Source organism: Denticeps clupeoides, chromosome 11 (genome assembly GCF_900700375.1).
Source record: "Denticeps clupeoides chromosome 11, fDenClu1.1, whole genome shotgun sequence".
Classification (NCBI taxonomy): Eukaryota; Metazoa; Chordata; class Actinopteri; order Clupeiformes; family Denticipitidae; genus Denticeps; species Denticeps clupeoides.
In genome coordinates this window covers 9,707,298-9,718,131 of record NC_041717.1, presented here as the reverse complement: position 1 = coordinate 9,718,131, position 10,834 = coordinate 9,707,298, and the positions used below count along the sequence as shown (strand labels likewise).

At 44.4% G+C, this 10,834-nt stretch overlaps 1 protein-coding gene across 2 annotated transcripts; it reads right to left on the bottom strand.

Annotated features, from left to right (window-relative positions):
* Positions 1-204: 204 nt before the first annotated feature.
* Positions 205-9,875, bottom strand: olfm1a (olfactomedin 1a). 2 transcript variants are annotated; one of them, XM_028996467.1, is made up of 6 exons: positions 9,445-9,875; positions 6,813-6,962; positions 6,507-6,662; positions 5,143-5,362; positions 3,404-3,510; positions 205-1,742 (listed from the first exon to the last, which is right to left on the bottom strand). In XM_028996467.1, the coding sequence occupies exons 1-6, from the start codon at positions 9,508-9,510 to the stop codon at positions 1,068-1,070; spliced, it is 1,374 nt and encodes a 457-aa protein (XP_028852300.1). In that variant the 5' UTR covers positions 9,511-9,875; the 3' UTR covers positions 205-1,067. The 2 variants fall into 2 exon arrangements, with proteins under 2 accessions (XP_028852300.1, XP_028852299.1); XM_028996466.1 differs by lacking the exon at positions 9,445-9,875 and adding an exon at positions 7,848-9,429.
* Between the last annotated feature and the right edge of the window lie 959 nt (positions 9,876-10,834).

The window sequence follows — 10,834 nt, the reverse complement described above, 5'->3', positions numbered from 1 at the left end:
GTAGGATGAATAAAACCAACCCCTCTCCATCTCACACCCCATCTCCATCCCACAATTTTACCATTTTGATTCCTTTGCGGTTCGAGGACACAACACGACAATTTAATCTAAAACCTCTAACCCTGTTAAATCTGTTTACGAGCTCTCTGCTATTCTGGAAATAACGAATTTAAGAGAGAAGACAAATGTTCGTTTACACTGAGATACACTTAAAATGAACATTCCATTTATTATTTTGACTTTTGCAGTTACAACATTTATATATGCAAGCGCAACGGTTAAATGCCACCATTTATCTCAACTAAGAAACAAAGACAGTAGCCCTGTGAAGTCAATTCAAAATATAACCAATGTGTACAATACTTTCATAATAATTGAGATTTTTTTCTTTAAATCTCATAAGCAGTTTCAATACATTCTCCTATTATTTGTATACTTATAGTATAATTTCTGACTCTACTCCCATCTATCATAATGTCATAGAGAGAAAGAAAAAAAACAAGTAAATTCACATTACAGAAAAAAGAGAAATGTTCTTCACATCTCTTAACTAGTCTCCATTCTAACAGTAAGTACATCCAAAGTTCTGAGCAATAGTGGTATAAAAAATGGCCATGCAAAAATCCTACAAAAAAAAAAATTGGAGCTACATACAAGCACAACAAAATGTACTCAGTCATAAACAGAATGCTTTCAACAGTCACTGCCTCCCTATCTTTAGTATTACAGAATTTTTATTTGCATTCAATACAAAGGCTATTACTTTTAAATACTGAGTTCCTATGCACAATAAGCATTCTCTACACGGAGGAGTCATTTAGAAACTATGCTATACAATTTCAGCGCAATAAAAAAAAAAAACACATCTGAAGAAGATACATTTATTCCTCATAGCGAATATCTCGAGATCGCTCTTGAGTTTACAAAAGATGATGCATGACGTTTTGTAGTTTGCCAGTATTAGTTTTTGTTATAGTTTGTACATTATTGAACAATTAATGCTGTTACCTGACATATATAATCCTCGTCATCTATGCATCGTTCAGAGAAGGTCACTGAGTAGCTATCTACAGCTCCTCGGAGCGGATGACATGGAACAAGGTGACGTTGTACAGCACCTGGTGACCGTTGTTCCAAGCATACAGAGCCCGGTCCTTAGGGTTGTAGTCCAGCATTGAAATGTGGGAGTACTTATTTTGGAGGGGTATGTCAATGTACTCGTAGGTGGAGGAGTTGGTGTGGAAGGCATAGTAAACCTTGGTCCCACCCGAGTAGCCGTTAGTGACATACAGGGTCCCACAAATCATGAAGGCTTCACCTGCGCTCCTCTTGGGGTGGTTGGTGGTCCAGCTTTTGATGATCTGCAGAGTTGCCGGATTCAGCTTGCTGATGACTATGTTCCCTGCATTCTGATTGGTGGCATAGACAGCCCACAGCCCCCCTTCATCCACCATCAGATCAATGTCAGAATGGCCTCCCCATGAGTAGTGATATCTGTTGTTGAAGCCGGCATAGTCCAGCTGGCTGGACCTGCTGATGGAGGAGGTTTTGAAGTCGAACTTGATGATGGTGTGGCTTTGGAACTTGTTGAAGTATATTGACCCGTTGTACACCACCTGACCAGTCCCAGACCATGGGTGAGGGAGCCGGTGTGAGGTGAAGTTGTCAGAGTTCATGAAATCCTCCATGGATTTGTACTCTCGTACAAACCGGTTGTTGTGGTACCCGTCCATGTACCACACCTAGATAGAGCCAAGATGAAATGTCAACGTTCACACACCTTTTTATCATTTACTGGTGCAAATAAGGACACGTTTGTCAATGTTTTTCTCTATGTCCCTGTTCTGGAGTTGATGACTGATGATTGTTAATATACTCTACAACAAAAAAATTATGCAGTGAATAACTTCTAATTTCTTAAATGACCATGCTGGAAGACACATCTCATGCGCACTATGCCACAAGAATTTATATTGATTAGTCAGGTTAATCCTAAAGGCTTTAGTTTGATAGGACAACTGGGCTCTGGCTTAATGGGAAAAGGTCAAGTGGCCTGGTGAGTTCAGAAGGACCCTTTTCTAGAGTGAATTTTTACATTCCCGACTAATACAACTCTGGACTGAAATAAACGTTGCAACATTGTAGATATTTATTCAAACAATGCCATGTAAATGCATACCTACAGGTGTTTGCACCAGAGTGTGTGTAGAACTTGTTCAGGCAGAAATAAATGGCCATAAAATAACATAAAAGGCCTAACTTTAATAGATGAGTGTGATCATGCAAACCAGTTGAAGGGCTGTTCATTAGCTTTCTTTGACATTGGATCAATGGTCATAATTAAGCTTTCAATACTCACTTCACTAATCAGCCTTAACTTTACTTCACTACTACATGTACTACTTTGTACATGCAAATAAGATGGTTCAAAGAAGCATAATGTTAATTTTACAATAAAACAATGATGGAGGTTTGTTGTTTTCCAACTTTGTTCACTGAACATTCATGTTTGGAAATGGCAGAATTTTGAGCTCCACTGCCCCACTTCCGAGAAATTAAATTAAAACCAGTATCAGAATACAAAGCCTTAGATTTCATAACACCTCATTTTTTTCTTCGTAAGATACTATTCCAAACTACCACATTTCACAGAATGGAACTGAATGAATCAGAACAAATCAAACATATTATTAAGCAATGTATAATGTAAATATAGTACAATCTTAAAAGCCCACAAACAGGATAATATGTAATTTGTCAAAAATCGGTTTCATGCAGTTGTGCATAAGGGCTTAGATATTCCCAATAATTCAGATGAAACAGATTTGCAGGCTCCAAGTCTTTCTTGGTCTTGGTTCAAGAAATTCTCTTTGATCCAATCATAAATTATCAGCCAGAAATCCCAACATTCCCTGGGCTTCATCAAACACAAGAATACTCGTTTTCAGAGCTCAGTTGAAGGAAGGTTGCTTTAAGAAGATATTTTTGGAAGCTCAAAGGCTCACAATTGTGCAACTCCTTGTAGTGTTATGTTGCAGACGGTACCTGGCATCCATCACCCTCCTGCTGCAAAGGACTTGGCAGCTCTGAAAATTACGTCCAACGAGATTTACGCTCATAATTTGCATTCCAATATACTTTAGTTATTAAATACCTCAGTGCCTTACCTCCAAACGGAAACAAGGCTCGAAACGAGTGTTGGTTTGATAATGTGATGGATGTCTACCAAGAATGGATAAAAAAATTACGAGGCTTGAAATCCGATGAGAAACTGAAGGTCACAGTCCTGTTCAATCACAGAATGTTCGCCGATACTCCCACAATATATGGCACATATGGTGTGTGTTTGAGTACATATATGTATATGTGTGTGTGTGTGGTAAGCGGTATGCAGAAAACGTACCCTGGTGTCTCCATCTGAGGCAAGTGGATCCGTCATCCACGACCCGTATCTTGATCCAGACGTTTTTATTGTGACAGGCTCACTTATGCCTGTGAGCTTTCCACAAGCTGCAAGAGCCAAACACAAAGTGACCCTATCAGTCCCACTCAACTGCCAAAGTAATACTGTAAGTGCCTGCCCACTATGCAGCCACTAGTGTAATTGTGGGCCACCTCCTGGAGTGACGAATGTATTGTAATGCGTCAGTGATGAATGGTTGGTTTATATGTGGACCTATAGAGTATAACATATTGTTGCCACGCTACCAAATGTGAAACCTTGTAATCTGAGAGTCTTCCGATGGCGGTAAATGGCCTGTGTTCCTCGCCTCTGTCAGTGTCAGGTGCTGGATGGATGGAGGTGCTGGAGGACAACCCGTGCGGGCACGGGCAGGCACCAGCGTCAGCTTCATTCTACTACGCTGCGCTTTTTGGCACTGTCACCAAGCCTGTTCGTTCGCCTTCAGCCGGTGAACACACGTTCTATTACCAATACATCCTGCTGTCAATGCACTATCTGCATAGACTGTAAAGTACATTGAAAATGATCAGTGGTAATATGTAAGTTTTTGCAAAACATGCCTTATTAACTATATGAAATAAACTGAGTTAATGTAGAATTATAAAGTGGCTGATTGGATAATTTTTTTTAACCATGTCCTTTTTTTTATTGTTGTCCAAGCTTTGATACAAAGCTTGTCTTCTGTCGACTACAAGGTGACCTTGAGCAACAGACGCCAATAACCAGCTAATATTGACAAGTGCTAATCTCCAAAAGACTCGGACTGTGGAAAGAGAGGAGTACGGGATGTATCACTGCGTCCACCTCCTCCTGGATTTCTTTCAGCCTTTATTTTACCACGTCGAGGTACAAAACTTGATGCCAAGATGCTTCATGCAGTTGCGCATGAAACAGAGTTGTTGTTATTTACTGTTAACTCCACGTACAATTCGCCGAGGGGACTGACAACTGCAGTCATCATTTGTACATAAATGTGTGAATGTCTAACCCTGGTTCTTTCTCTGGAGGTAAAATGTTCCATAGCAAATGTACAAATATCATTTTAAAAGGTGTAAAAAAAAATTTGCCTCAAAAATTAGTTCCAGGTCCCCTGCAAATGCAAAAATCTCCAAAGCCGCTTTTTGTGTGTAAAGCCAAAAAATGGTGCCGTTCATGTAACTCTGCTTTTCAGTAATTATTTAAAGCTGCTTCTCAAATGTAATTTTAAATTAGATTAAATTTTTTATATGACTAGAGCTATTTTCGTGATGCCCCATTGTGCTCGGTTCAGCTTTATAAAAAAGGAAACAGTTTTCAATGAGGCTTTTTCATTTCAAATGTATGACAATCCTAACCATTCTCCCCATCAGTAGGCAATTTTGTCATTGAAACCTACGGGGACGGATGGTGCTAGAAAAGCTGGGTGTGCCAGCAGGGGTGCTAGACCTGTGGCGGCTTCACTTTTTTCTTTACGGTTGACAGCTGTGCGTGTCCGATGTCAGTGTTCAGATGCAGAAACTCCGTGAAGGAGTGTGAATGCATGTAGTCCAGGTGTGCTGAGGTGGCTGAGGTGGTGTGACCATGTGTGATGGTGATTTGAAGTGGTACTGGCAGATAAAGCCTGTGTGGGTGCTGTCTGTATGGACGCTGCCTCTCGGCGGTGTGGGAAGGCAGGTGGTGTTGGGACCATCTGAGCCTACCTAATTTTTGCATGCATGCACGGAGCCTCTCCTCAAGATTTGACACTCTGCTGTGAAGCTCCTCGTAGTCATAGGCCCCCATCTCCTCCTGAAGTTCGCTTAGAACTGACGACAGATTCTTCACTTCCTCTTTAAACTGCAATACCAATTTTGCATCGGCTTTGTACTCCTCCAACACTGGTATCATTGGCCTAAGTTCCTCCATTTTCGCTTTAATGGCCTGCAAGGTTAAAATAGGCTGGGTTCAGTGTTACGCGTGCAAACTCCTGACCAGAGCCCTGTCTTGCCCTGTCCTATCTGCCTGAGTGCAGAGTGTGCCTGACACCGGAACACGTCACACAGAACAGGCAGCATGAACACAAGTCCTCAGTACACCAAGAACAATTGGGAAACGCTTTTATTTTGTCACCATTTAAAATGCAAAGACTTTGGAATTTACATGCTTTGTGTCACATACAACAACGTCTTAAGTTTAAGTCTTATCGTTGTCCATCACGGGAATAACCAAAAGTGCATTGGCAAACCTAAATGAGGAATCACATGAAGTAAAACCACCAAGAGAAAGGAGTCCTGTTCATGGGATGCGTCTACAGTTGCATGCAAAAGAGTGCAGTGGAGTTAAAGGTGCTTAAAGAGTTCAAATAAACTGAACGGTGCAAATGTTCGGTCGACCAGCTCGGGGTTTACACTGGATTGAACTGCCTCTTCAGTCTCTGCAGCACTGATATAATGTCATTAAAGTTAGCCCTGCAAGCAAGAAAACGACACACTTGTTGAGAGTCTAGCTGGCTAGCCTATCTAAGACAAACAGAGTGCAGGAGGGCAGGCATTCCCGGGGGTGCGAGACTGAACACGTCCGAACACACAGCACCCGCAGCGTTCACAGCGCGAGGGGCGTCTACATGCGAACCCTTCACAGGGTCTGGCGTGCCGAAATGTGCAAACAGTTCATAGGCAGGAATTTCTGCGCCGCATAATCAATATGTGTCTTGATAAATGTGTTGTGAGTGAAGACACGTAAAGATGTCCTTTTTATTGTGCCGTTTTGTATTTGGCGGTCACTTTGCACATTTCTGCATCTTGTTCACTTCATGCAGTGCCACAACAAAAACATTTCTCTTGTCCCTCCTATTATTGCATACACAATCAAATATTATTCCTTAATTTTCACACGACGAAGGCGAAAACTACACCAAAAACTCTACAGATGCTTTACATGATTTTTACACTCAATTTAGTTTTATTAGTTCATCATTAAATGCAACAGAGCAAATTAGTATTCGTTAACAGAACAGCCAAGCATGCTGCCTATTGGAATACCATTTGAACTGCAGGACTGGGCGAATGGAAGAAGCAGGACGTACCTTGTATTGCTTGGCGATATTTTGCTTGTGGCTTTCCTCCACCTGCTTGAATTTGGTCTCCAGACCCCGCAGCTGAACCTCCATCCTCTGTACGTACTGAAGGTCCTTCTGTGTCCTCTGGTCCAGACTCTGAATGGACTGGGTCATGTTCTGCACCTGGAGTTTCACATATGAGCAGAGGGCGTGAGACAAAGGTAAAATATGATGCCACTCGATGTCTGATCTTCCTCTCATTATTTTAATCACTGAATCAGGGTAGAATTTAGGTTGGTTTTTATGCATTGGTGTATTGATGGTATTTCTCACTTTTTCCAGCAGCTGCCTGAGTTGCTTGGTTCTGGCATCTCGTGAGCACATGGCCTGCTGGGGAGCCACCACCGTGCAGACACACCGTCCCTCACTGTCCTGGGCAGAGCTGTACACCTGCCACGAGTCCTCTGGACTGGCCGGCAGCACCTGTGAAGAGGTAGCAGACAGAGGACGCCTCCGTTACAAAATAAAAGTCCGCGGGCATCTGCTGTTTTGGTCCGACTGCCGTTCACGTAACCCTTGCAGTGATGATCGCGGATGCTGACGTAAAGGAGCCATCTGGAGTGTCAAACCTATCCGTATGGTCACCGTAATCTCCAGCACAGGTTCTCCACAGTCTGCTCGAAGACTGGGCGAGGTTCACTCCAGCCAAAACTACTATCTGCCACGTAAATTATTTATAATTTAAAAAAATCATCACTGGCAGTTTCACGGCACTCATTTTAATAACAATCAAACCAAATATATATATAGATAGACAGATAGATAGATAGATACAGATTCACCTAGACCCTAATACACATAATTAAACAAAACAATACACAGTAATAAAAAAAAAAAAAAATAGGACCCACACCGCTTTCTACCTCAATCAACAGCTAACGTTCTGGAGATAGAGGGACGACGTGGAGACTCAATCATCTCACTTAACCGTGATTCTGAAATGATTTATGACAGTTTGCAGATGCGTAGTGGGCAAAAGCAGGTTAAATGCCAAGCATAATTTGCCTTGGGCACATCCGCAAATTCTGTAAATACGGAACATTTCCAACTCTTCTTTCTACTAAATAAGAACGAGGTGTTTTTAACATGATACCCACGTACTCAATTGTTACTTAGAATTAGTTCAAAACACACACATATACACATATCTACATATACACACATATATATTTATAAAAAGCCATGAAAACCACATTTTCGTGATTCGTTGTTCTCGGTATAGTTTTGTAATTGTCTGGTATAATAAATACGAGGTGAAGTTCATCCTCAGACGCCCCGGCTGTCAGCCCGCTTGTGGCCGCGACTCACTCCGGTGCTCCGGTCCGTGGTCCCCGCGGGCGCCGCGCTCAGCTTCGTGCCGTTCAGTCCCACGATGGCCGGCAAAGTTTGCGACATCCAGTTGGTGATCATCGCCATGGTGCTGAGCACGACCCCGATCTTCAGCAAGGGCACCGACATCCTCCACCCCCGCTTCTCTGCGCGCCCTTCCCCCCCGGAAACCTCCACTCATCCCCTCGCCGCGGAGCCGGGAGTTCGGAGCAACTTCTCGGCCCCGCGGTCCCGCCGCGTCCCTCCGGACATCCTCCTCGCTCTCCGTGTGAAGCGCCGTGTGCCGATGCTCGCGGAGCGGACGCGGGGCGGGGGGGGTCTCGGCGGTCCCTGGCTCCCACCGCCACTGCCTGCACCCCGGCGGAGAATCGGCTCGCTGCCCCGCCCACCGCCGGAGCTCCGGACCACCAGCGAGGCGCCGCACACCGACCACCCGGTCCGACCGGGGATTTTCACAGAGATCTCGTTCTGAGCGGAACACCGCTCGTGTTTTTTTTTTTTTAGTCGCGTCACATTTCTTTTCCCGTCATTTTAATAATGGTAATAATTAGTAATAATCGGCGTTATTGGAGGATATAAAATATCCGCCGCTCTACCGCCACCCCGCGGCGGCGGGCGGGAGCGCAGGAGGCGAATTCGCTCCGACGACGTCAGTGTTCGGTGGAGAGGATTGGAACGATCGGGTTTTCGGGATCGCCTAATTGTAATTTTTGAACTAATGTCGACTCACAACTCACATTCCCGGACCAAGTACCTGCGACGTCGGATAAAAATGCCTTTTCAGGTTAGAGCCAACAGTGAACGACTTAATATGCGGTTAGAAATGGTTGAAAATATTTCTCGTGCCAATCTGACATTTGCCGAGAAACCGAACATTTGTAGAATGTGTGTGTGTGTGTGTGTGTGTGTGTGTGTGTGGTAGAAGATAAAACGGCCACCGGGCGGCGCTGCGGGGTGAAGATGTGGCGCTGGCTGGGAATAACAGGGAATCAGCACTTAAGACTCGGGGCTCTGTTGTAAATGCGCCACCGAATGTTGCCGATTTTTCTTTGTCCCGGTCGAGTGTCCGAAAAACGCTCTGCCGGACCAAGTACTTTTGCTCGTTTACTGTTTGATTACGTTTTCTAATGTGTTTAATCACATTTTTTTTTTTTGCTTGCTTGAGACCATGGGGGGAAAAGAGCATTGACGCGTATTTCTAAATACTGAACATGAACACGGATTACAGCCTTACTGTCATTTCACAGGCCAACGCGGCACCACATTTTATAGGTTTTTTTTTTCCAGGTTATGCAGAAATCACGGCGTGACCTGCCACGGTACCACGAGGTGCGGGTCGGGAAACAGTGGGCACGAGTGGCCCTCGGTGGTGCCCGTTCAGCGCGCGTCTTTCACGCGTGTCTGGGTACCAGCGTCCCCCCGTAAAGGTCGAGGCGGAGGGGGGGTAAACCACGGAAAAGGAAGGGCGGGCGTGCGTTCGCGTCCTCCCGCGACAAAAAAAGAAAAAGCGAACCGCGTCGGAAGTTACTTCCAGACCGGGCTGCCGCGGCGGGGAAAATGGCGTGTGTGGACCTACTTGGGTGAGTTCGGAGCCCATCAGGAGGAGCAGGGTGAGGCTGAGGAGCTTGCTTGCAGGCTGCATGTCGCGCCGCCGACGGCACCGGGTCCGGCGGCTTCCGAGCTCTCGACACTTAGAACCGGAGCGGGTCCGCCGAGCCGCCACCGGGCATATTTACCGCGTCCGAGCCCGCGTCCTCCTTCTCCCCTCGCCTCGTCAGACCCCCGTTTTCTGCTTTCTGTGAACGCCGTTCGCGAAATGAACCCATACAGGAAGGATGAATTTTATCTATATATATATATATATATGTATGTATGAATGAATGTATATATATATATAAAAAGAAAGCAGCCTTTATCCCGGGACGCCGAGGCTTCGGCTCCTCCGGCGCGAGTAAAAGTTGGCGGCTGAATAAAAAGGCGCTAGCCGCGGTGCTGAGACCGGATGTGACCCGCGCAGGGGTGGGAAATTTAAACCGGGAAGGAGGAGCGGCGGCCACGCCCTCTCCTGCGAAGGCCACGCCTCTCCTCTCCTCTCCTCTCATCCAATACAGGGGGGAAATGCTCGAAATGTTGCGATAAAAGAGACGTGGCGTTGTTTTTCCTTTTTTTTTTTTTTAAATAAGACTCCTAGTCCAGAATAATGCGTTCATGCACATTAATTGAAATGTTTAAAAACTAAAAGCTGCATTTCTGACTGCTTGTAGCATACAGAGTTGTCATCGTTTCATCATATGAAACACTGCAGCGCAGCACACGGTGACACAACGAAATGTGTCCTTTGCATTTAACCATCACCCTTGGTGAGCAGTGTGTGGGGACGGTGCTTTGCTCAGTGGCACCTTGGCAGTGCCGGCAACATTCTGATTGGAAGGAAGGATGGAAGCCCTGGTATGAATGGAAAATCAGGCGGGGATACTTGGAGTAATAAAATAGATAAAAAGGGTCATATGGCAAGATATCTGATATCTCCTACAATACTTGAATAACATTTTTGTCATGTTATATTAGTGCTACTGGGACCATGTGATGTAACTTGGACATTGTTGAACCCTATAAAAGTGTGCTGAGACTATAACCATTTTAGAATTACCCAAAAAAGCCTGAGTAATTCCTCACAATTTATGTGCTCATTTCATCAGCTAAATTATCCATAAATGTCAAGGTCATTTGCAGTAACAGTTCAAATATTTGCAGGAGGTCCTCTGGGCTAAAAAGCAGACTTTTGTGAAAGACTTTTGAAACTTTCATTCTTTCTTTTCTTAACATGAGAAAAATCCACTGAGAAGCAGCCGTTCCCCAGACTGCTGCTCTGTATTCCTTTATCCCAAATACATGGCAAACCAGTGTATACTTATATACACTGTATGTATATTTATATATGTGTGTGTGTGTGTGTGTATAAATCA